A 26,096-nucleotide genomic window follows, 5' to 3' on the forward strand; every position below is an offset into this window, starting at 1 on the left:
GAAGTTAGTCCACTAGTTAGCATGTAGCCATCAAATCAGTCCGTCGCATGCCAATAAAATCATGTCAATGAAATCATTAATAACTCATGCCAATTAAATCATTAATAAAAGGTCCATTGTTTTACTGTTGACTTTTTATTTGTCTTTTTTTGTGTGTGTTTACAGTCTTAACAATGATTGTATATTAACCCAATTTAAAATTTCATCACTCCATTTACAGCCTCCGTTAATCTCTATGATTCTCAGCATGAAGATTCCAACATTTAGCGACCTGGGTTGAGATTTGGACAGTTTTTCTGACTGTTTGTGTCCTTCTTTCCCTCCCTTCCTCTTTATTCGTGTGTCTTTGTGTTTGTGCTTCTAAAGCCGTACCCAGCCGGCAGGTAGACATTGCCACCCAGGGATGGTTTATCGGACTGATGTGTGCCATCGCTCTCCTCATATTGGTCCTCCTCATAGTGTGCTTTATCAAGAGGAACAAGGGCGGCAAATATCCAGGTAATGCACACATTATTAGCACTTTTTTCCCCCCTAATCTTTGACAAAGATGTAAACAACCTTTGTCTTCTCTGCAGTGAAAGAGAAGGAAGATGCTCACCAAGACCCAGAGATCCAGCCCATGAAGGAGGATGATGGGACTTTTGGAGAGTATAGGTGAGTTAGGACTACATTAGCGTACAGTTAGCATACAATTAGCATGTGTGTGAGTCTTATTACTCATTGTCCTGATTTGACTGTATTTAGAACATTTTACCAGGCTGCAGAGACACTCTCTCCACCAGACTCCATTACCCAACACTCCACAGAGGCAAGACAAAATACTCTTGTGTGTGACAGGCCATCTAATCAACAACAGCTTTTCAAAATAAAACCATTTAACAAGTAATCTCATCTCTGACCAAGTCAACTGTATCCTAACTGTTCTAGAAACAAGCGTAAAACAAATTCCATTTTAGTTTTTTCATCACATTTTTCTCGGAATTTATGACTTTAAAGCTTCTCAGGATTTTAGAGGCTTACTTTTAAGGAGTTTAAAACAAAGTAGCTGCTTTGAATGAATGAACGAACTGTGTATTTTTAACAAAATGTGGATGTCACTGTGCTTTCAATGTTTCCATAAGCACGCTTTTGTCCCGTCTGTGTTTTGACTCTCATTGTGGCTCGTGAATTGCTTTTCATGTGTGCTTCCATTCTTATCTCTGTTTGCCGTGTTTAGGTCTATAGAGAGGTAAGAGATGTGGTGAAATCCAGCATGCATTTGAGCTACCATTCTGACATCAGTGTAACTAAAATCAAGGAGACAGCACATCAACTGATCAAGTTAACTATGTCTTTGAAGGCATAGTCGACACTGTAACCATAGTTACAACACTAAACACTAGAATTTAACCTTTAAAAATAACTGCTTCTACTTCCTTAGCTTCCTTTGTTTGATTTATTTTAATACAAATGCATTGTGCTTGAAAATAGAGTTGAAATACATTAAATTCTGATTTTTGAGCTTGCAACCTGTTGACTGGAAAAGGAACAAATTAACATATTGTCAGAAAGTTAAAAGACTGGTTAATAAGAGTGCATTTTTGATGATTGCATGTAAACTGAAAGCATATTGGATGATTACATTTCAGAGATGGTATGTGAAGGTAAAGTATTGCAAGAGACTGAACAGCACGCTTTGCAAAATGTTCTCCAGCAGTGGTCACAAACCCTAAATCTGATCAACACCAGACTTAAATCAGCACTAACACAATAGATGATACTATTAAGTTCTATAGATGTAGCTGAGCTGCTCCACTGTACAACAACCCTTCAGTATAATGTTAAAGGCATCCCATTCTTAATGTGAGAGAACTTCATATAATTAGCATAGTCACTGCAGCTTGTGGCACCGGGGTCTAAGCACATTTGTTGTAAACTTGAGCCCAAACAAACACACCGCATTTCCCCAAATAATAACCAGGGCCTTTATTTGAATCTGAAATCTGAAATTAAAAATTAATTGACTTCCGTTTGCTCCATTAGGTCGTTAGTTTTACACTTCCTGTATCTGTCAAAGTAAAAGCAGGCTTCAATTTCAGTTACCAGAATCCTTTCATTTCTTATCAGGGTTTTTATTGTGAAAACATTTGCAGCACTGTTGTTGAAAACTCAGAGATAAATTTGCTTATAACTACGCATCATGACTGCCACTAGCTAGCTGGGTCTATTGGAGTGTCAGCTGTGTCATTCGGCTGCAATTTGTGCGGCCTTGCGCATAGGACCCAAAAATACAGCAGTTCCTCAATTGACTTATTTTAGTAAAAGTAATAAGAAACAAGAAATCATTATCTTTTGTTTATTTGTTAATCCATTTGACTCCAGACAATAGATCTTGACTGGATCTGAACAGTTTCCAAGCAACACAAACATTTTCCTACAAACATAATAGTAGCTCTATTATGTGCACTAGGGCCGGCCCGTGGCATAGGCAGTATAGGCGAATGCTAAGGGCGCATCCGTCCCAAGATCAACTGAAACTGTAGGCCTATTTGAAAAATGTAATTATATAACACCAGTAAACACAAAACACAAGGATTACAATGGTGTAATAGAACATATTCTTTTATTTATTACCAGATCGGTAATCACTATTTACAGATGCTACAAAGAAATGTAGAATTTGTAGGCAGGGACGTGGATTTTAGGGCTGGCTGGACGCTTGCGTAGTGCATAGACAAGTATGCGAACAATTACGTTCATGACACAGCCGGTTGTGTACGCCAACGGAAGGTTAAAAAGCATGTATCTCCGGCCTTAGGTGCACAGCTACTGTACAACACTAGTAATGTAGCTACTGCCATCTTGTGGCACTTGTACGTGACTACAAAATACAGTTTGGAATATAATATGAAATTAACAAACATGATTTGGATTTCCACACTTTATTTGAAAATCCCAAGCCTGTATTTGGCAGGTTGGCCAAGCCCCAGGCCATTATTTTAGAGCCATTTTTATTTGACTACCAGCTCAAATACGGTAGGTGGCTTTGTGCAGTGGAGAAGCCAGACTACTCATGTAAAATGCTAATGCTTGGATATATAGCTTGACCTCTCTGTAGCACAAGGGTTTCTGACCACTTAAGAAACGTTTGCATGAATTATTCTCTGAATAACCTTCCTTCCAACCTTTTCCTACCCTTCACAGTGACACAGAGGATCACAAGCCGCTGAAGGGCAGCCGGACGCCGTCCAACGGGACGGTGCGCCGCGATGAGAGTGATGACAGCCTGGTAGACTACGGGGAGGGCGGGGACGGACAGTTCAACGAGGACGGCTCCTTCATCGGCCAGTACAGCGGCAAGAAAGAAAAAGACACACACGAAGGCAACGAGAGTTCGGAGGCCCCGTCGCCCGTCAACGCCATGAACTCGTTCGTCTAACGAAAGGGGGCGGCGGCCTGGCTGCGACGATTGCTACAGCCACTCCTTGTCACCCTGGCAAATGTAACCATGGGGACCGCCTCTGTGGTGACAGCTGCTAAGGTGACAGTCGATGTGGACTCTTACTTCTGCCATGGTGGAATCATCATGGCTGCCTGTCACCAAGACTGCTGACACACCCTCATCTTCAGCCCCCCCTGTCACACTGTGACCTCTGATCAACACACACCCAACACGGAAAAGACCGACACCACATTCCCCCATCTCATTGGAAGACGGTGTGAAACGAGGGATGTGAGGACTCTGAGGAGAAGAGAGAAGAAGAAAGAAGCAATACAGAAAGCTGAAGGAATGTACACGAACGAGTTGACTGAGCAGAAGCGTGGCCGAGTGTGCGTGTGTGTGTGTTAGTGCCATATGATCTCCTTTGCTAACATACTTAAACATGTATCCAAATATATATTTTACAAACGACAGTACATGACCCGCAGGCAGGCAAATAAGCATCGAATCACTCATCTGCATGGAGTAAATCATGATTCTATTATGCATTTTACCATCCTCGTGTAAGGTGAGCTGCGTGTTGAGACTGTTTATGGTGCACGCTTAGTAGCGTCTGGATATGCCTCTTATTGTTTTCCCTTTGTTTTTCGGTCAAAGTGTTCAATGGCGTATGATATATAGAGAAAAAAAGGCAGCAGTGTCTTTGTGGACACTAGCACTAGAAGCTAGCATTTGTCTTTTTTTTAGACAGATGAACTGTTTGTACATATGTAATAGAATAAGAAGAAAGCTATATTTCAAGGTCAGGGATGTCCGTTGGAAACCTGGCTCGAAACACTTTGAACTCAGCGTTGGGTCACTCCTTACCACACCAGCCAGCCAGAACTCCCACACTTTCAATCGGCCTCTTTTTTTTATCGCTTGTTCTTCTTCTGTTGTCTTTTGCTTTTCTTTCCCAATCTTGTTCCTTCACACCATCCTATGCTTATTGTTACTGAGCGTTACCTTAACACAAGCGGAGTTGTGTTTAATCCAGTGTCGTAGTCAAGTGCTTCCACCCCACTTATCTGCTAAAAATACGAAGAGAGAACAGATGTTGCAGTTGTTGATGATCGAGAACCTCTCAGCACGGTTTCTAGTGCCTTTGTAGAGAACAGTGACTCAGATCCATAGAATTACATCCCTCTTCATCTAAAGAACAGGCTTAGGCTCGGCTCCCACCTAACTGTAAGGAAAACTCTAAAGGCGTTGCTAGTATTCAAAACTACACTTAAAATTCATGGAAAATAAGCTCTACAGGGTTCTGCTGATGTTGGAGAAGTTGGTCAGAAGGGACATTAAAACTAAAGCCCTTTATAGTGAGCTAAATGGTCATTTAGTGTTGTGACACATCTGTTTGGGCTAATACACCTTGAATAGCCTCCTGAAGTCTTCAAATAGTTCTCAACAGGGCTGAAAACTATTACTACAAATGGACTCTTAAAATGACCGTTTCGTAGATGAACGCTGGCATTAGTTGGGAGGAGTAATTTCAGCTATAGATTGTTATGGCCTTGTTGACAATCATATACCCATACACATATACAGACATACAAACAGAACACCTTAAGCTAAGAATTAAAGGCAGAGGAAATATGAAGGAAATCTGAGGCCCGAGTCAGACGCCTCGTGTGATGTCGTCATTTCAAACCCATTCATGTTGAGGAGGAGCCGCTGCTCAGCAGCACCAAACTACTGCCAACCTGCTCACCAGGTAACTGCCAACGGGAACCAGACTCACCACCTGGCACAGACTTTTATCAGGGCGGGACTTCCTGTTACTGGTAGCACTTAAACGAAGGGGTCAGAAAACCACGTAATGATACTGAATGTGGAAACAAGTGTTATCTGTTAATGTGAATGAAAATGTTGCTTGTTTCACTGCGAAATGGTAAACACACTGGTGACTTTGGTTTATGCATTTAACCTTCTGTCTGTGTATGTTGTCAGGGCAGCACTCGGTGAGTTTTCTATTACTGTAAATGAATGAAGCTTGTGTGTGAATGATTGCGTGCATGAGTGTGTGTGTGGGTGCAGCACATGCATGCTACCGTGTTACAGCGTGCGTGGTGTAAACTATCGCTTTCAATTTCCATGGATAACAGTCTATGTGTGTCCAGCAGTCTGCTCCGACTCCCAACAGGAGGTACAAGACTTTTTTTTTTTTCAGAAAACATTTCCACGTCTTACTTTTATCATAACTTGCATCAAGTTTTTAGGTTTGCGATGCGTCAGCTTTCCACGTGTAGATATTTTTGTTGTATTTTGTAAATAAAGGCTTGAATTGAGCGTAGATGCGTTGGGGTGAGAGGTGAGAGCTCGACCTCAATCAACCTTGCTGCATTTTGGGTAGGAGGGTAAAAATGGCGTTGCGTGAGATGAGACGATTTACAGTTTTCACTCTTTCATTTGCTGTGAACTTTTCTTTCTTTTTTTATTTTGAACTCGTCAGGTGAATTTGCTAGCTCAAATGTTTAGCCTATCAGGTATCAAAGGAGATTATTTAACTTGTGACTGAGCTCTCGTGACACCTGTATTGTTTCTGTCTCTGACAATTCACGCACCTTTTCTGTATTTTATACAAAAACGCACACACTTAAAGAGGATGTACCATTTCAAACACATCTGTGCGTCAAATTTAGGACAACTTCTGGTGTGTGAACGCAGCACACTGGATAAATGTTGTCCTAAACGAGACATGAGATGAAACTTACACGTCCTTTTTAAGAGTGTGCATCTAAAAATCAACACGAAACTGTAATTCGGCGCATACAGAAGGACGGCCGGCACGGACAGCTAAGCAGACTGGCACATTGGAGTGTGAATACCCTGGACACAATGTTCTAGTGGCTGGTGAACATACAGTAGGCTATACAGTATATGATATGATATAATATGACATTCTGGTTAATGTTGAAGCTATGAGAAGCATGAACGGCTGTCAAAATGGTTTTACTCTACAATATAATATTGCAAAATATTTTGTATTTTAAATGAAGTTTAAAAAAAATGAAATAAATGTTGGTTTCAGGATTTCAAATCACCTCTGTTTTTCTTTGTGGACATGTTAATGCAGTGCAGCATGCTAAAGTGTGTGTACATGGCTCCACCTAGTGTATAAAGTTGGAATAATGTTTTTTTTTTTTAATCTTTCAAATAACCCTCAGAGATAAACCTCCAAAAGTTAATCCTTGGAAGATTAACAAATATCTGGTGTGCGCGCATGCGCGGTGCGTCTGTCTCTTCTACTTGACAACCGATCAAAAAAACACCAAACTGCTAAAATGCAGGTAAAAATTCAACATGAAGATTCAAGCTCATACTATATGGACAGTGAACGATAGGAGAACTAAATAAAAGCATATATATAATAAGACAGATAAAAGACAACAAAGAGCAGATATTTGTAAGTGTAAATTGGCCACGTGACCGACTTTCAACCTTTTTTTTATTATTATTTCAAAATAAGAGCATCAAAGCGTCTATCAATTACTATCACAACTGCTGTCTGGAATCTGTTATTAATAATAGATGTATCTCAAGGTCATTTATGATGCAGAGCACATGGTGGGGAGTAAGATACAGCCTATGGCTTGGGCACTTTTTCAGTGTTTTGTGCTCATATTTTACTACATATAGCCCACGCCCGAACTATTAGCCTACACGGTTATTTTTGGGTTTATTTAGGTACTGAATGTACCAAGATACAGTAAATTATTGTAATGTTTGCACGAGCTGGTACCATATAACGGTATTAATGTAACCCAATAATATTATTTTAAGGATTCTTCGTCACATGTACGGTTATTAAAAAACGATAACTTTAAAAAAAGGCTTTATTTCGGTTGTCTGGGATGCGCAGCAGCATGATAACCGCATCTTTCCCCTCCTTCCTCTCTCGTGCACCAATCGCAGCCGCATCCTCGCTGCAACCCAGAGGTGTCACTCCGCCGCTCTCCTCCAATAGAAAAGTTCGTTTGAACGGGACGCTCCGGCGGGTGGGCTGTGGGACGATGCGGTTCGGGTCCAGGTGTGCCATGCGGACTGTGTACTGAAATTTGCTATTCTGCCTTAAAGGTAAGAACGACACCACATGAGATAGTGTGCACGAGCTCTTACGGGCTCTTCTGTGTGGGCTTAGTGATGATGAACTGTGTGTTCGGCGCTGTAATGCTGAAGTGGACCGGCACAGGAGTACCGCAATGCAGAGCCGTGAATTGCCGGTGCCGCTCAGTCGTCATTGGGGTGAAGTGATGTAAGAAGCTGCGCAGTCGGTTTTGAGACTCGGGGTTTAGGGGAAGACTGCGACAAAGTGGGCAATGTTTAAGCTACCTATTTTGCACTTTTAGTCACGGGGAGCACATGCAAGACAAGAAAGTGTGTCTGCAGGGGAGGAGACAAGGTGAAAGTGTCTGATACTGTATGCGTCAAGGACGCAGGAAGCTGCTGAAGCACCATGTCATCTATCTGTTTAATGGCTTACTGTCCTTCATGGGCAAGAGGGCAACTCCCTTTATATCAAACTGTTTACAGATTGTATTCTGTACTATGCTGTCATACAATCTGTTGATTAATAAGTGAAATATTTTTGGTTTTAGACTAAGTTAAAGATTGCAATATTTAACTGTGATGGATCTACTTTTACTTGTGCATATAAATGACTTTTCTCCCCCCTGTCCCTTGGACTGTAGCAGCAAAATGCAAATGTACAAACTGTCATGGCTGCAAGATGGCCAGAGGGAGAAAGGATTTATCCTCCCCTTACATCCACAACATGAGGCCAGATTTGATTTCCTGTCTATAATTTGACATACACATGCTCTTGTGGTGCAGAACAGATACCCAGAACCAGCAAACAAATCAAATGAAGCCCCTTTTTTAAGGAATTCACTACTATCTGAGAATACGCCAGCGTCACAGGGATGTACTGTGGTTGAATTTAACTTAGAATGTGATTTTTCTGCAGCTGTAAACCACAGCAAACGTGGTTATTCAGGGATTCACTAAGACACTGGGTTTAGTACGTGCTGACCTAAATTTCGCTGGTTTGTCCAAAGAGGATCTGTGATGGGATTATAGTGAGGGGGGACACAATCTGATGAATTGATTGGAATTATTGGTGGAACAGATTGCTGCAGCTGTAATCTATAAAGCCAAAACTGTATATAAAGGTGTCGGGAAAGCTTGTATGTTAAAGTTTAGTGATTGTTTGCATGATTTGAATTTGATATCTTTTGGATAGTTTCACTTTGTGCCTCTCCTCATCTCATTTCAAATACAAATAGCTCTTGAAGTGCTGCAAACTGCTGGTATATTGTAGTGATATTAGTGTTGAGTCATCAAGAGTGCACATGAGGAGTCAGTGCTGCAGTCTCTGCATGTGGATGAGCAGTGTGCTGGGTGTGTGCCGCTGTTCTCGGTCTGTTCTCAGTTTTTTTCTGAAGAGTGGAGACAAACAGGGCTGCTGAGACACATGGGAGGTGGCTGGCTGGCAGTTAATCCCTCCTACATTGTGCCTTTTCTTTTCGTTCTTCTCATCCAAAGTGGCCAAGCAAAGGACTGTGAGACTGTCTTGTAGATGGCCCAGTATTTACCCCAAAAACTTAGCTTCAGTTATTTTATTCTATTATTTAAAACTGTACTTACAAGTGAGCTAAAGTCATTTTTAATAACACTTTTCATAAGCATGAATACAAAGTATTTCTCCAACAAAATGTTCCATTGACACTAAAATGTCAAAAGATTAATACCCTGATTTCCCCTTCATTTTCTGTCGCTGATCACATCCTCGTGACCTTTGACACCATAGGAAGATTATTGTCAGACTCTGAGCTTTAAGCTGACTGTTATGTTCCACTGTCTGTGATGCATTTTAGAGTAAACATGGAGACATGTAGCTAGTATTGTGTTCGCTCTTATACTGTCAAGTATATGCTTACTAAAGTATCTGCTCCACCTCCTACCAACTGATAACTACAATTAGACTGGAACACTCTGTGCAGTTTTATCCACCTTTGATGCATATTGCTACAAAAATGAGAGTAGAGGGGACTCCATGTTCAGGGTTTGGAATAACTAACTGATACTAAAATTCATGCTGATCCCCCCCAGTGGAAAAAGCACTCAGATCTTTTACTGGAACGAGTTGTTCTGAAGTCTAAAATTTACTTTAAAATATAATCTCAAAGATCTCACTTTCTTTTTCTTTGGCGGCACCTATGGCGATAAACGGTAATTGTGGGAGCAGGCTTCCCAGATATCCAGACAGTGTTGCATGTGTGATGTCCACGGTTGGCTCCGGTTGCAAGTCTTGCTGGCGGTTGCTTTCCTTTTTAGACTGTTTGCCTTCATCTGAGCGTCAAATTTGTTTCTTTTTTGGGGGATTTTCGCTTATTTTTGAAGTTGTATCTGTAGTCATCGATCTTTTCTTTGTATGTTCAGCCATAGTAGATTACTGTTTACTCGCAACACTTGCAGAGACCGGAAAAGCAGCCGCTTAGCTCCGCCTACCCTCTCTGGCAGACCAACCACTGCTGGGTGATGGATCACTAACTGGGTCGCCACCGACACCCAGTCTGTAATACTGCGAAGGCTTTCATCAGTGGGCCATAGGCTCAATCACCACTATGTTACCTCATTCGGCGATAGATAGTGACTTAACAGACATTTATTTAAATGAAAACCTTAAAGATTATTACTTTAAAGCATCTAAAGTACTTTCAGGGTGTTATATATCATTCTCTTTTGATCACATGATACATGTAAGAGCATTTAGATGTGGTAATTTGTCAATGCGGAGCTTATTTTAAATATTTTGGGTAGGTAAGTAGTGTTGTATTGCATCATATCATGAAACATTTTATGTTCATTCATGTGAAAAATGATCTTTTTTCTTCATTTAAAATCTGTTTACCTGACTGTGTGGCCTCATTGAATGTATGCTATGATAAGTTGACCTGAGGCCAGAGGTAGCTGTAGTGTTAAACTGTCTGTGACCGGCCATAACTGCACGATTGTTACTTATAATAGAAACACTGGATTTTTAATGACTTTGACAAAGGAGCTATATTCAAAGCGGTTGTCATGGCTGATACCAAATCACCTCAGTAACATAATTTTCAGCCTGTTGGATCTGTGCATCCTCTAATTTACACTGTTGCAATGGCATACTTATTTAATGGATGCATGCACATGTTTCCTTGTGTAACGTAACTCCGACACAGATAAGCCCTCCCCCAGTTCATCTAATCCTGTCTTCATCAATCTTCCCTCCAGACTCTTCTCTCCCTCAACAGCTCCACCCGTATGTCTTGTTTGACAGCGAGCATTGAAACACTGCAGTTGCTCACAGCATTGCTGCTATTCCACCCTCCAAAAGTTCTGTGTAAGCATGTGTGACGGCACAGCAGGAGCTGTCTAGGTACCGCAGTGCTACCTTATGCTTTGTTTATACACAGGCCCGGTGTTTTAGTGCCGGTGCGTGTCCTTGTGGATGTGCACGCACTCCGCATAACTATTTGCAGTGTTCTGCTGAGTCATTCACATCCTGAATCATTTATATACACTGGAGGGCTCGAGCTAGTTCTGCACACGCTCTGTTTCTGGTGTGGGAAGTCATGCACAGTCATTAGTCTGGTAATATATCTTAAGGGGCCAATGAGTGTGTGAATAATAAACTGTTGCCAACAAGATAATGTCAAATATTTTCTTTTTGTCTCTCACTCAGCCCTCTCCGGTTCATGTCCAGTCCATTGGCTTCTTATCCGTGCCCCTTTGCCCATCAGCCTAACTCACGTGGCTGCAGTAAGTCCCTTTGTTGACTGTCATGGCTTCCGCTGCTTTACTGCTCCTGGCCCTCTCCTCCTCCATCTCCCTCACAGGTAAGACTCAGAGTGATGCCTAAAAATATAGCATTCACACCCTTAAAAAGTAACAAAAAGAATATCAGCGATCATAATGGTCTTATTCAAGTGTAAACCCTGCATATCATTGGCTGACATGACCATGTTTGTGCTTCATCATACGATAAAAGCACAAAATTAATTATGGTGTTCCTCAGGGTTCAATACTAGGTCCTATGCTTTTTACCCGTTCTTGCTGCCACTTGGAAACGTCATCAGGAGGCAACAGCATAAATTTCCGTCACTATGCTGATGATACACAGCTTTATATTGCAGTGTCTACTGGTCAGGTTATTTATAAAAAGTGCTATACAAATTAAGTCTAATGTTTTGATTGCTGTGGTTGCTTTGTAGCGGCGGTCCTATTCGGGGAGCCTAGAATTTATGGAGGTGAGTTAATGCTTGTTAATGTTGCTGCACTTACTTTTCAGGCTGATTTTAAATGAGCACATCAGCTAATTGTTTGTAAAATTTGTCAGAGGACGCTACTGGATACGGTCCCATCTTTGAGGAGGAGCCTGTGGATGTGGTCTACACTGAGGACTCACCCGATGGGAGAATCTCCATGAACTGCAGAGCACGAGCGAACCCACCAGCTTCATACAGGTTACTCACATTCAAGAAAGATTCTCAGTCAAAGCAGTCACATACTGTAAACTATGTCTGTCTTACTGGCTTTGCTGACGTTGTTTCACTGCCAGATGGCGGCGTGACAACTGGGAAATCAAGCTGATGGAGCAGCCGGATGAGCACTACAGCCTGGTGGGGGGGAACTTGGTCATCACCAACCCCAGACAGAAGAAACACGCGGGGACCTACGAGTGTGTGGCCAAGAACATCTACGGCACCGTTATCAGCAAGGAGGCCAGGGTCAAGTTCGGATGTGAGTGGGAACTGTTGGTGCTGCTGGTATTTCTCAGCCGGACAGGTTCAGAATCAGATAAGAACCGTTTTTGGAGTGTCCAACCCTCTGGTGTTTAAAGGTTATGTTGTGTTACTTCTGTTTTTTTCCACTGTTCCATCAATTTTTTTGTTTTCGCCTCATCTGTGACACAGTTGTCGAGGAGTTTCCCCAGGAGGAAAGAGACCCTGTATATGTCAAAGAAGGACAGGGGGCTGTCCTGCTGTGTGCGCCTCCAAAAGCCTGGCCACGTACGTATAAGCCACATACAGCTCCCTCATGTCTTCATTAGTCAAGTCAATCATGTGAATATATCAGTAACAACTTTCCCTGTTCTGTCTTTTCCGTTTCAGTGGAGGTGACCTACCGCTGGATCTACAACGAGTTCCCAGTTTTCCTGCACACAGATCGCCGTCGGTTTGTCTCCCAGAAGACCGGGAACCTGTACATCTCCAAAGTGGAAGCTCAGGATGCAGGAAACTACTCCTGCTTTGTTTCCAGCCCCATCACCGGGAAGAGCGTCTTCTCGAAGTTCATCCCCCTGATTCCCTTATCCCCTGAAGATGGTTAGTAGAGGGAAAACTTACAGAGAACAGAATTAAAAAGAAAACTGTTCTCAGAAAACATGTTCACTCTCTCTTCCTGTTTCTCTTTTCTGCCTCAGGGGAGGAGAGAAAATACCCAGCAGACATCAGGGTGAAGTTCCCAGATACTACCGCCATGCTGGCCTCTAATATCACACTGGAGTGCTTTGCTCTGGGAAAGTAAGCTTTAATTCATGTGTTGATCTTTCCTCCAAGTACTAAATTAAAGAGAGGAAAAACTTAAATCAATCACTTTGTGTCTTTATAGCCCCATCCCTGATATTGTCTGGAGGAAGGTCGATGCCACAGACCTCCCGCCAAACCATCAGATCAGCGAATCAGGAGCTGTGCTTCACCTGTACAACGTGCAGTATGAAGATGTGGGCGCATACGAGTGTGAGGCTCTCAACACTAAAGGAAAGGACTGGCACAAGGCCTGGCTCTATGTGGAGTGTAAGTGAACTCAGTATTTGATTCAAGAGTTTATAGTGTAGACGTCATGACGTCACCTATGGTAATGAGCTTTGGCTAGGGACCAAAAGAATAAGGAAATGAGTTTCCTCCGTAGGGTGTCTGGGCTCAGTCGTAGAGATAGGGTAAGGAGCTCAGACATCCGGAGGGAGCTCGGAGTAGAGTCACTCCTCCTTCGCATCAAAGGGAGCCAGTTGAGGTGGTTCGGGCCCGGGGCAGACCCAGAGCTCGCTGGAGGGATTATAGATCCCCCAGGAGGAGCTGGAAAACGTTGCTGGGGAAAGGGACGTCTGGGTCACCTTGCTTAGCCTGGATAAGCAGAAGAAAATGGATGGATGGATGTCATGACATTTGAATATACAACATTCAATATAATCTTATTTATGCATGTCCTATTTCTGCAGCTGCTCCAGAGTGGGCAGAAACAATCAACAACACCCAGATCGACATCGGCTCTGAGCACACCATGCGCTGTGTGGCGTCAGGGAAGCCCTTCCCTTTCATCCGCTGGTACAAAGATGGATATATGGTAAAAAATCTAAAAATTCATATATATGGGGCTACATGGTATAAAAGTTAGGTTTTATTTGATATTTATTCAAGTTTTCATCTGTGTTTGTTTACCAGTATGGCAAAGGGGAGTTGAAGTTTTCCAGTCTCACTTTTGATGACTCAGGAATGTACCAGTGCATCGCTGAGAATTACTGGGGCATCAAATACGCCAACGCTGAGCTGAGAGTCATTGGTGAGTCCATTTAAGAAACTGTACATCACTGATTATTCAGTATTAGGAAGCACAGTTGTGTTTTAAACTGAGGAGTAACCAAAACAAGGTGTTAAAATGGGGACAACAATGACTGCTGCGCATTCTCCCTTCAGCGTGCCCTCCTACGTTCGAGTTTAACCCCGTGAAGAAGCAGCTTCTCGGAGCTAAAGATGGCCGTGTGGTGATCGAGTGTAAACCACGAGCTGCTCCGAGACCACGTTACACCTGGACGAAGGGCAAAGAGCTCCTCTTCAACAACTCACGGTCGGTCCCACTTCTAATCTACTCAACAATTTTCTTGATGACAGTGTTCATCCTCTTTTAAGCAGCTTATCTTAGTTTATCTTGTTCACTTTTAGCATTTCCATCATGTTTGATGGGAGTCTGGAGATCCTCAACGCCACCAGAAACGATGAGGGCGTCTACACCTGCTTTGCTGAGAACGACAGAGGAAAGGCCAACAGCTCAGGCTTTCTCACCATCACAGGTCAGTGAATATATTATTTCTGTGTACATTTTTAATTACAGTAAACATTGGCAGTAACAAATTCTTGCATTAGTATGTTCTTACTTTTATCTGTGCTGTTTTTTAGAGGCTACTATCCTCACAGAACCTCCCGAGGACACTGAGGTGACGGTCGGAGATGAGGTGATTCTGAGGTGCGCTGCTTCGTACGACCCCATGTTGGACATCACATTCATCTGGGCCATCGACTTCAGGGTCATTGACTTCAACGCTGAGTGGAAGCACTATGAGCGAGTTATGGTAGGGTAAAAGTTCATCTGAGCCTCATTTATCATTACAGTTCGCTCACCTTATGAATTTCCCTTCCTGTTGCTCAGAATGAAGACGGCAGCGGTGACCTGAAAATAATGAATGTCCAGATTTGGCACGAAGGTCGCTACACCTGCACGGCTCAGACAGTGGTGGACAGCGACACGGCGTACGCCGATCTCAAGGTTGTAGGTCAGTCCCAGCATGCTTTACCTTAAAAAATCAAATTTTTACTTTAATTCTCATTTGTGATGATTATTAGATCCCCACCCAAATGTACCTTCTTTCCATGGGATTTTCCAGGTGTTCCCGGTCCCCCCGGTGTGATCCGGGTGGAGGAGATCGGAGACACTTGGGTGAAGCTTTTGTGGACAAAAGGGGCAGATCACAACAGCCCAATTCTCTCCTACACCATCCAGACGAGACACTTCTGGGCCCTGAATGAAGACGACTGGAGAGACGCCAGCACCTGTGAGTACTACTCACCGCCAGTAGAGGGCAAAGTTAACCAAATGCAACACATTTTGTCACACAAAACAATGAAACACGACATGAAATCTTTTGCTCCTTCAGCTCCAACCTTTCTTGACGGCAATGTGGAGAGAGCAGAAGTGACAGACCTTTACCCCTGGATGGAGTATCAGTTCAGGATCATCGCCACCAACGAGTACGGCTCCGGAGAGGCCAGCATCCCCTCCCTCAAGATCAAAACCTGGGATGCTCGTAAGAGAAGATATCTCGAGATAAGTAGAAATATCTTTAAGTGTGAACAGATGAGAGAAAATAATACTTATATTCCTCTTTTTCTTCTCAGCTCCAGTGGTTTCTCCCACTGATGTATCAGGTTATGGAGGCAGAAATGGTGAAATTGTCATCACATGGAATGTAAGTAATCCCTAAGATCATGATTCTGACTATCACATACCATAAATACTTCCACACATCTAAGGAGATTGTTTTTTTTCTCATTCCTGACCGGTAGACTGTAGAGCCGTGGTTCTTCTACGGCAAAAAGTTCGGCTACATTGTGGCATTCAAGCCTCACGATGCTTACGACTGGTGGTACGAGACCATTTCAGACCCCGAGACGAGGCGCCATGTTCACAGGGACACTTACTTCATTCCCACTGACGAGGATTTCCAGGTCAGGGAGTTTCAAGTGAAGATCAAGTCTTTTAATGTGAAAGGAGACGGACCATACAGCCTCACCAAGGTCATCTACTACCCGAGAGATGGTGAGGATTTTGTTTTTTTGGTTGGTTTCAGTTTGAAGTTTGTGATTCCCTTGGAAAATAAAGGATGTAACACTTCCCTGTTTCCCCAGTGCCCATAGAGGCTCCGACAGATGTCTATGCAAGGCCGGTGTCCTCCACTGAAGCTCTGGTCTGGTGGTTGCCTGTGGTCGACACTGGAACAGGCCTGCAGCAGTACATTGAGGGGTACCAGGTACAGAGCTTTTACTTGGAAGTGCTGACACTGAGAAAAATTTTCGTCTCAAACTTAAGAATTTTTATTCTTTATAAAGAATATTTCTTAAAGTTTACGCAAAGACAGACTTGCTCTGTTGTCTTTAAATTATTATTCACTCACATTAATCTACTCAAATCTTCTGAAAATGTAAAAAGATTGAAGTGCTGGTGTATTTATTTACTAGCAGGGTTAAATGTATCCTCTTTTGCCCTCACTGTGCAGTTAGCTAGGTGCTAGCTAGCTAGCTATACTCGTCCAGTTAAGGTGGAAGACAGCTGTTGGCCTTTAATTTTCTTTCTTGGAAGCAATTTTGACTAAAGTATTTGACTAAACATCAAGTGGTTACAAGTCAGAAAAAGATATCCTCAACCAATGGTGTTTTAAAAAGCTATTAGCACAATAACAAGGACACTGCATTTACAAAAGTAGGCTCATGGACTAGCTAGCTTGCGGTTTAATTTATAAACATAGCCTAAATTGTGCTTCATGTTAGGAAGAAAAAATGTATAATTCAATTGAAAGTGAAAAACAGTAAAGTACACATTCCAACAGTCAATTAACTCTAAGCTATTCTAGAAACACATTAGCCTTAAACTGCTAATACAGGCAAAGCTACCATGGTAACTAATCATGGATAAATGGATTTCATCTTTTAAAATCACAGAATAAAATTCACAAAAGAGGAGCTACATTTAATCCTCCAGTAAGACTTTTTTGGGAGCTGAGAAAAAGTTAGCCAATTTTTTATTCATATGACCAAAGTCAGCTAGCTAAGCCTTTGCGGCTACTGCTAGCTACATAATGTTCAACTGAAACTAATTTTAGTGGCAAAATAATGACATACGTTTTTCCTGAAAAAAGTAAACTATCTTTCTTATAAGTTACATCCTATTAATGCTTTCTATCTTATTTTGGATGTATTTTAACTTTGATGCTAATGTTTGTTAGCTAGCAAAACACCATAGCTTTTAATTTCTATATCCTTTGATTTTTATGTTCTTTGATAAAAAACAAACTGACAAACAATTATGTTTTCTTCCTTCTCAAACCAGGTCAAGTACTGGAGAAAGTATGATGATCCGGAGCCGGGAGCACACCGTATATTTGTTACAGCCGCAGTCAATCAGACCAGGTTAGAGAACATGCTGCCAGACTCTCACTACCTCATCGAGGTCCGTGCCTTCAATGGAGCTGGCCTCGGACCGCCTGGTGAACACTGTGAGATGTTCACAAAGAGACCACGTAAGACAGATAACTCACAATCGATGGAAAATAAACACTTAAAATAAAATACAGATACAGGTTAGTGTTAAGTAAATGCTTTTATTTTGTTAACAGCACCACCAGACCCTCCCAGGATGTGGCGGTATGTCACCTGGACAGGACAGTGGATGTATGTGTGGTGGGATCATATCTCGTATGACTGGTTTGGCAATATCTCCTTCCCACTGTACTACAAGGTGGGTGTGGAAAGCTTTGCGAAGCCAAAATATTCACTTTTTTTTGGTTAGATTAAAGACTAACTTGGAATGTTTTTGTTTTCCAGGTCATGTTCAGAAAGACCGGCTATATCTACGGGAAAGTCTACATCACTGGCTGGCACTTCATGGACTTCCCCATGCCTCAGTTTGGAGACTATGAGCTGATGGTGCGCGGCCGTTATGAAGGAGGAGACGGCCCAGTCAGGAAAATCAGGATTCAGGGTAAGACATACATAATTATTAACTTATTGATTAAACATTTTTCTTCCCTTGCTTTAATTGTTTCATCTTATTTTCTCTTTTTCAGGTAAAGCATCGATGACCACGTCCACTCTCAGCCTGGCGACTTTGCTGCTGCTGGCGCTGTGCATTGTGGGACTGGAAATTTAAGTCTACCACAAGTGAGATGTATATAATAGACTCTGGGAAGTGCATATGTGGACCTAAAATGATATCCAGTCTTCTCGAAACACTCTTCGCACTGATAGTCATCGATTAGGATGCTATGTCATGTGTTCTGCAACCACACAGGATGTTTTTTTCACTAAATAAGAATTGGGTGTCTATCATGAGAATTTTTATGGACTTAGGTCTCAAATAAAACAACCCAACAGTGCAGCAAAACTGCAGGATTCATATAGTAAAACATTGGACTTCTGCATCCAGGTGTATTTTTCTATTAAGTTTTTGAATTTACAAAAAAAAATTTACCAAAATGTGTAAATCAAATCCAGATGCTTCACTTTAACCAACATAGAGTCAGAGCTAAAACGATGCTATGATGAGGTACCTAATTCTGCAAATGAGCTACTCACAAACCGTTCGGATCAATGACTGTATATATAGATGGACGACGCATCTCCATCTGCTCTTAATCGACAAAATTGAAGCCAAAATACCCCCGTGACGGGCGCTGCCATATTGCGCTGGTGACATAATTTGGAGCCAGAGCTGCGCAGTAGAGATCGGCGGGTGGAGCCGCAGTAGCCACTTCAGCTAACCAAAACACACACTTAACTTACCAAAAAAGATACAGCGTTTTTAACAGCAGAGAAGCTTCTTGTGTTCACAGATATGGAAACTTCAATGACTGTCGTGATTGTATTAGTTACGTCTCCTCTCATCTTTCCTCCTCTACTCTCCCCGAACAGATTGGCCGCAGGAGCCGTATTTGTCAACAGAGCTGTCAATCATCCTTTTTACAGCATCAAATAACTAATTAAAACTAATAATAACTGTTAATAACTAACTGTAATGACAGAAACCGTGTTTGAGAAAAAATTATTTGGCGCACATTTTGATTTTATAGTTTGACTCATGTCTTATCTGTTACCATGGAGGAGGCGGGCTTTATGACCTATAATGCAGCCAGTCAGCAGGGGGCAATAGAGATGTTTTGGCTTCACTTTTAGGAGCTGTCATGTCGTCCATCTTTTTATACAGTCTATGTTCGGATAGAAATACAAGCTTGCTGAAAAGTCATGTTTTGAGTTGATAGTTGAATAATATTAGTATCACTTTTGCAAAATGTCCATTTCAACCACTAGAACAGGGAAATGTCATCTATAAAAAGCACTTTGAATTTCTCAGATGGTCAATATTATTAGTAGAACTGTATAATAATCACTGAAAGATGAAGTTGAGTGAACACATAATGCCACTTCTCTATTTCTTAAAAAACTTGTCACGTATTTGAAACAAGCTCCATTGTAGCATCAATGCTACAGATTTTGAATTGTATTTACTGTAGTACTTTTTAAAATCGGAATTTTCAACGGTGCTGTATGACAGGATCAGAGGGTGTTTGCTTAATGTTTATTTAATTGTTTTGCTGTTCTAAAAGCCGATATTACTTTGAGACTTTATTTGACAGATGATGCAAGTGAAACATTTGAATGAACCTTGAGGTCAGACATGGACAGAAACGGCTGTATATCACATATTTATGCTGATTTACTTCATGAAAAAACCATTAAACAGTGTACAACAATCTATAATGTCTCACTGGTTGAGTATTTATGTATCCGTCATGTCAGAAAAACAAAATATACTTGTAAGAAATACAATTTGAATCTTGAAAGCACGAAACTTTATTCTTTTATTTTGAAAAATGGGTTAAATATTTAATAATTTTCCATGCTACTGCTAAGGAATTCTACTCTGTGTAGTTTCAGATAGTGTTCGGCTTTAGTATTGACTCTTTATAGCTGTTTATTCTAAATTTGGAGAAGAAATAATGACATTTTTCTTATATGACTTCCTTGTCTGTTTGAATTCTTACAGCGCTTTTATACTAAAATGTTGTTTGTGATTTCAACCAGCAGGTGGCAGTATAACCATGTGCCATTTACTGACAATACAGCTATCTTTCAGTCAAAACTCATACATTTACTTTACAACACTGTTTTTAATTTATAATCTGAATAGTGACTTATTATCTATAGCTTTCTTATAATAAAAGTTTGCAGCCGTGCAAAAATATTCTGACTAGACATAGAAGTTTCTCTCTTCTATATGTTTTGCTATTATATTCACAGCTACAATGAGGTTCTTTCAAAATAAATGCCACTGTAATATTAGTTTCTCTTAAGGTCACTCTGCTTATTCCCTCTACAGAGATGATGTTTTATACGTCTGTGTGCTTTTGTTTGTTCTTGCTTGCATATTGTACACCACTCTCCGTGTGGGTGGCTTTTATCTCTCCTATTTCCACCTCCATTACCAGCATTTCTCCCATTTTACCTCCTTCTCTCTCCCCCCCCCCCCCCCTCCCAAACAAATTACACGCACACAGAAAATCCCATGTGAGGCTGAAATCAATGCTGCCATCATTCGCAAACAATCACAACAGATGCACAAAGGTGAGTCTCACATGGCAGGGGAGAGAGTCTTCCTTCGGAGGAGGATATTGAAGAGGCTGTTGTTGTGATACATGGTTCCTTCTGCTTTTATTTTGACAGCACTGGTCTGGCTTCTCGGGGGACAATGGAACAACAGCAGCATACTTTGTCCATTTAGTCTGTCTATTTGGATTAGGAAACTAGAAGGAAATCCGATACCATCCTGCATCTTATTGCAAATGTGCGATAAATCAAACCATAGCAGAAAAAGTTCTTTCAAGGGTGCATAACAGTGGGTTTGAATGCACTGACTATTTTAAGGTTACAGGGCACGTCTGCCCGTGCATTTGCCAGGCCACCTCTCCACAATCATCCCTTTTAAGCAACATTAATAATCTGACTTTCAAGTGAGAGAGGCACAAAACCCCAGGTTACCTGTGGCTGGCTCAGTCAGAGAGCACTGTGTGCATGCAAAACATGGAATACTGCTAATATTTTACTTTGAAAGGGTGTGAACTTATTTGTGTCAGGTCGGACTCTTATTGTGCTAAGATATGTGCAGGAAGCACTGCCTTCCTCGCCTTTATTCCTGTAAATAAGAAAGGTTATTGGTCAAGTTGCCTGATCAAGGATGCATATGCAAACTATGGTCTGGCCCTGGCTGCGCTTTCAAAATAAAATGCATCTGCACAGGGGATCTGAGCAACTGATTCATGAATAAAATACAACTGATAAAGGTGTTCCTCTAAACAAACTCCAAGACTTTTATTTATCAATCTTGCTCAATAAACTCCCCAATTACTGTCATACGTACCCCAGGTGTCAGATCCATACCTAAACTCCCATGATGCAGTGCAAAGCAACTGATTATTTACGTATTAGATATTCCCTTTGCTGCTTCCTGTTTGATCAGAAGACGCTCTCTGGCTGTCAGGTTGGACCTGTGATGGTTGGAGCACATAAATAGATTTAATAATACAGCTGCAGCCCTTAGTGCTCACTCTGAGCTGCTTCAGCGCGTGCGGTTTCTACCTCTCACACGCACTCATTGCATTTTTATCAAACCCTCTCAACCCTTTTAGCCCCATTTCCTTCCTCGGAATTATCCCCATCATTGTCTGTACACCAGTGGTTTTGTTTTTGCACAACAGTAATTGAAACAGAGAACACATTTTCTATAATTTAGCAGCACAACAGGGGATGTAATGAATACTAGAAGCAGGTATTGGAAAGTGAAGTGTAGCCAGCAAAGAGCTAAACCAGGACATATGCTAAGCAGGCTGCATTAGCCTTCACACTGACCCATAAATCAAACACACTTGGCAGGGCCCCCTGGCTTGCTAGCTAGTTAGCGTGCACTAGATTAGCCTCTCCTGCTGGTCCCACAGAGAGGAGCAGCATCAGATGGCTCCTGGTGGGCAGAGAGAGCCACACTAAATCTACCAGACCAATTTCTAGAGGCAAGCAGGCCTGCGTTAGCAGCGCGGCTAACCTGGTTAGCACCCCGTTGGAGGCCCCTCCTGCTGTTCGATTGGCTGAAAATGGGTTCCAGTGTCAGATCAGGAAGTAATTGCCTCTTCTAGGGGTTGTTTATGACCCTGTTTACCCTGTGAAGAATAGCCCCTTCGCCTATCCCTCTTTCTGGTGGGGGGTACTTTGTCAGGCTGATGGTTGATGTAGCTGCCTTCGCACTATTAGCGAACAAAAAGAATGTGCACCTTGAGGGTGAAGGAAACAATTTTAGCTGTATTGTGTGGCATTGAGAGGGGATTGATTGCCTACTGTGTGTTGTATACCCTCAGAAAAAAGGCTTTTCCTGTCCATTGGCTAAATTGGGGGACTTCATTGTTGAAATATTCCCTAGATACCCGGTTCCCAACAGTGCTAGCTAAATTCAAAAATAACAACAGACCGGTTGCACTATTGTGTGGCTTGGTTTTGTGTACTTCATCAGCCCCTGCCAGATTTGTGCACCAGGACCCCCAAGTCTCCTTTGGCAAACACACCAAATCCTCTTTCTCTCCTCCTCTTTTCTGTCTTGTGCTGGCACACCGGACGCTCTGTATCGCTGATGCCAGAAAAGCGGTTTCCAATCCTCTTTGAGTCCAATTAAAGATTAACAGCAGTACATCCGCAGCGCCAGGAACCTTCATAGCTGTAAATACCTTCACCAGCTTGTTTTTAGGAGGTGTTCTTTCTGTGTGATTGCTGGAAATGGGAAATGGTCAGTTCACACACAAAAGATGCTGTTAGCAGCTGTCATTGTTTGACATCTGTAGCAGTGCGACAAGTAAACAGAAGGGACAACGACAAGGTGTTTTACTGCTTGGATACATTTATTCCAAGATTTGGATGTAATTCTTCACTGATGAACAATTCTTTTAATGGTTACGGGGAAACAAAATTACATTTTATACAGCAATTCATGGTCCCCAGATGCTAACTCCTAATGGTATCTAATCCCCTGACTTCTCCCCTGTACTTCCAGCATGTTGACATTTGATGTTTGAATTGGTTTTTCTTCCAAACCATTTAGAAATGTGTCACTCAATTTGGTTCAGATGTTATTTGCCCTCAGAGGATGAACCCTGATGACTTTGATGATGCTCTGACTTTTCCTCTAGAGCGTCCAGTACATCCAAATTTCACTTATCCAGTGAAATATCTTACATATTAGTTAGGAGCATACTGTTGTAATGGCTGACATGGTTCCCAGATGATGTATCCTTTGCGGTTCTTCCAATCTTTTATGTAGTACTACCATGAGGTAAAAATTTGAATTCATCCAATAAATGACTGAGTTTCTGCGGCTTGGCTGTACTTTTATTGTAAACTTCTATTTAGCATGCTAACCAGCTGTCCAACGATTAACATTATACTTGCCAAACATCAGCATGTCAGCATTCTCAGTGTGACATGTTGACATGCTAGCGTTAGCATATAGCTCATAGCGCAGCTGTGTCAAAGTGGTCCAAGGCCCAATCCCACTCTCAGGCATGTAGTTCATGAGAGCGTGAGTCTGTGAGGGCTCATGAACTGTATATCTTTTTTTGTGTGAACTTTATTTGAATACTACTTCAATGTAAGAACACTTGTTTACATCAAGTGGGGGGGCTGGACCCAAGTTTGCTATGAACTCTGGGTAAGTCCCACAGGAAAGTCTACAGATATGCAGACTCAGGAATGTGCATAACTTGGTGAAAAAGTGCGAGTGTGGAGATTGTGATTGGGCCCAAGAGTATAGTCTTAATAGCAGACACAAGATAGGTGTTGACATTGATCAGAGTTTTTTAAAGTTGACAAGATTTTAAGTGAAACTTTCTCTAGGGAAGTAACTTGATTGTTTTATGAGTGTGTGTAACATCAAATAATTTTGACCTGCACCTCTCTGTTGGAAGAGAGTTGGGTGTCTCTCTCTCTCTCTTGCTCTGTGTGTGTGTGTGTTGCAGGTCTGCCAAGCCTCTCTTGCTCCTGGTTTGCCACACTCTCTGAGATTTCCCCACACCTGAGACCAATCAGGTAATCAGTGAAGCTGTGGCTGTAAACCCCATCACCCAGTGCTTTTGTTTTGTCCTCCTCTTTTTTGCTTGTGACAGCAGTGCTGTAAATTGTGTTGGTGCTTTTTTTGAATGTTTTGAGTGTGCTTGTAAACCTATGTTTTTGTTTATACTTATACTGGGGCAGCATTTTCTTTTGTTTGTTGGTTTATGTTTACTTCCTATATGACCCTTTAAGTTCCCACTAGACAAACTTAAAGCGCTCGTAACACGCGGCCTCACAGAGCTGCTAGCATGGCTGTAGATCTTTTGTCTTATAAGGAAACCTACAGAGCTTATATCTCTTTTCACTTAGTTATCTCTTGTCTGATTTAATCAGCCCTTGATGATTAACAAGGATGAAGAAGTCGGAGGTTTTCTGTGCTTCTCATTAAAGAGAAAAGCTGCAATTAGCAAGTCGATCAAGTAGAGCGCTAAGAAGAGCACAACAGTCAAAACACTCTTTTAGTATTCACTCTCAATATTACATTTACAATAAGTAAAACAACTGTAATGGGAATTAATAATATTAATATTTCCAGATAAAGATGTGTAAGAATTTCAGGCTGATTGTTAAATTGCTGAGACCCTGCTCTATTTATTATCTGCCCTTGTATCTGGTGCAGACAGGAGAGAAGGGCTTTAGCCATTAGCGTATCGCGCTCTCAGCTGTCACACAGGAGGCCGTGCAGAGAAGGATGGATGTCAGCCTTATGAAGAGAAATGTGACACCTGTGCTGTCAGGAAGGAAAAGCTGGAGGGATGCAGGCAGGAAACAGCCATGCAGGGCAAAAACAGAAGCGATAAAACAGAGTGAGGAATAGGACAGGCAGCATAAAATGATACGGCACCAATCGGACCCCATGAGGCGAAATCACCTCCATTTCACCTGTATTTATCATGCATTCAATTCTATCAGGCTCAAATCCCCTTTGTTGCGCTGGAAGACTTGTGTCTGGGAGCCATGATGACTTTAAAAGACTTTCAAAATAAAACGTCATCTTCATCTGCGTCTGAAGTGGGAACATATGCTCAAAAGAAGGCCCCTGTGTGGTGTTTGTCTGTGTCTGCACATTTTGTTTGTGCGTGTGCGTGCGTCCTTTGTCTCACTTTTAAAGGCAATCCTTGTGGGAATTTTCTGCACACAGACTCTCACCTCATCTAGTTGCTTGCGAGGCTCAGGTTCAACCACAGTGGCAGGCTTTATTGTAGTGCTTACATAAAGAGTCATTAGCGGCGTTGCATTGTTAAGCCAGGGCCGATCCTTGTCCTTTGTGCGTCTTCATCAGTACGCAGCAGACATTGTCCGTTTTTAACAAGAAATTTTTATCCTCTGTCAGTCATAAAATTTTATTCCCGCAGAAAAAAACAACACAGCAGTAAATATGTCACCGCCTATGAATGATGACTTCCCTGTGTGGGCCAAAGAGTAACAAACATGTCACATTGTTAGCTTTAATGGTACCCCTGCTTTGTAATGAGTGTGTGACATTTTGGCTACATGCTTTTATTTTGAAAGAAACAACAAACAGGAGGTTTATACGTCAGAATAAGAATATAAGGATGTAAAGAGTTAATGTGTTATCACCTTAATTGAGATGGATGCATTTTTAATGAGGGCTACTAGCTCAAAGCTAGAGAGGAATCAAATTATGCTAGCTAAGTGAAAAATGCTAATGGCTCTCGGCCTCCGCTGACACACGAACTTTGCAGTTTTTTAATGTCCTTTCCCCCTTGGTGAAATCTCTTAACCTGCATTTGCTTTATTCCCTGAAAGACTGGAATGTTTTACTTTCAATTTTGAGGATAGCGGTGTAATTTATAAGACATTTTCCTTCCTCCAAAAAAGCATTTTAGCGTGCTTGTTTTTGACTCAAGCGTGTAGTAAACAGAGACTTTTCACATGTTCAC

The 26,096-nt window shown here is 41.8% G+C and overlaps 2 protein-coding genes across 4 annotated transcripts in view; both read left to right on the forward strand.

Annotated features, from left to right (window-relative positions):
* LOC138599311 (neuronal cell adhesion molecule-like) overlaps positions 1-6,486 on the forward strand; it is a 59,819-nt gene extending 53,333 nt beyond the window's left edge. For all 3 annotated transcript variants that reach the window (XM_069670911.1, XM_069670913.1, XM_069670912.1), the window contains 3 exons: positions 367-498; positions 576-654; positions 3,184-6,486. In XM_069670911.1, the coding sequence (XP_069527012.1) occupies positions 367-498; positions 576-654; positions 3,184-3,418 (446 nt within the window). In that variant the 3' untranslated portion in view covers positions 3,419-6,486. The remainder of the gene's footprint in view (positions 1-366; positions 499-575; positions 655-3,183) is intronic.
* Positions 6,487-7,458: 972 nt separating this feature from the next.
* On the forward strand, positions 7,459-19,806 carry cntn1b (contactin 1b). The gene is made up of 24 exons (XM_069670914.1): positions 7,459-7,537; positions 11,187-11,340; positions 11,716-11,751; positions 11,841-11,967; positions 12,063-12,244; positions 12,418-12,513; positions 12,616-12,828; positions 12,927-13,026; positions 13,115-13,299; positions 13,722-13,846; positions 13,945-14,062; positions 14,197-14,347; positions 14,443-14,570; positions 14,677-14,849; positions 14,927-15,050; positions 15,162-15,329; positions 15,432-15,581; positions 15,673-15,743; positions 15,841-16,093; positions 16,183-16,304; positions 17,381-17,570; positions 17,667-17,788; positions 17,875-18,031; positions 18,117-19,806. The coding sequence occupies exons 2-24, from the start codon at positions 11,286-11,288 to the stop codon at positions 18,197-18,199; spliced, it is 3,129 nt and encodes a 1,042-aa protein (XP_069527015.1). The 5' UTR covers positions 7,459-7,537; positions 11,187-11,285; the 3' UTR covers positions 18,200-19,806.
* The last annotated feature ends 6,290 nt before the right edge of the window (positions 19,807-26,096 follow it).

Source organism: Semicossyphus pulcher, unplaced genomic scaffold (assembly GCF_022749685.1).
Source record: "Semicossyphus pulcher isolate SPU_LCO1_2020_fin unplaced genomic scaffold, fSemPul1.0.p SCAF_20, whole genome shotgun sequence".
Taxonomy (NCBI): Eukaryota; Metazoa; Chordata; class Actinopteri; order Labriformes; family Labridae; genus Semicossyphus; species Semicossyphus pulcher.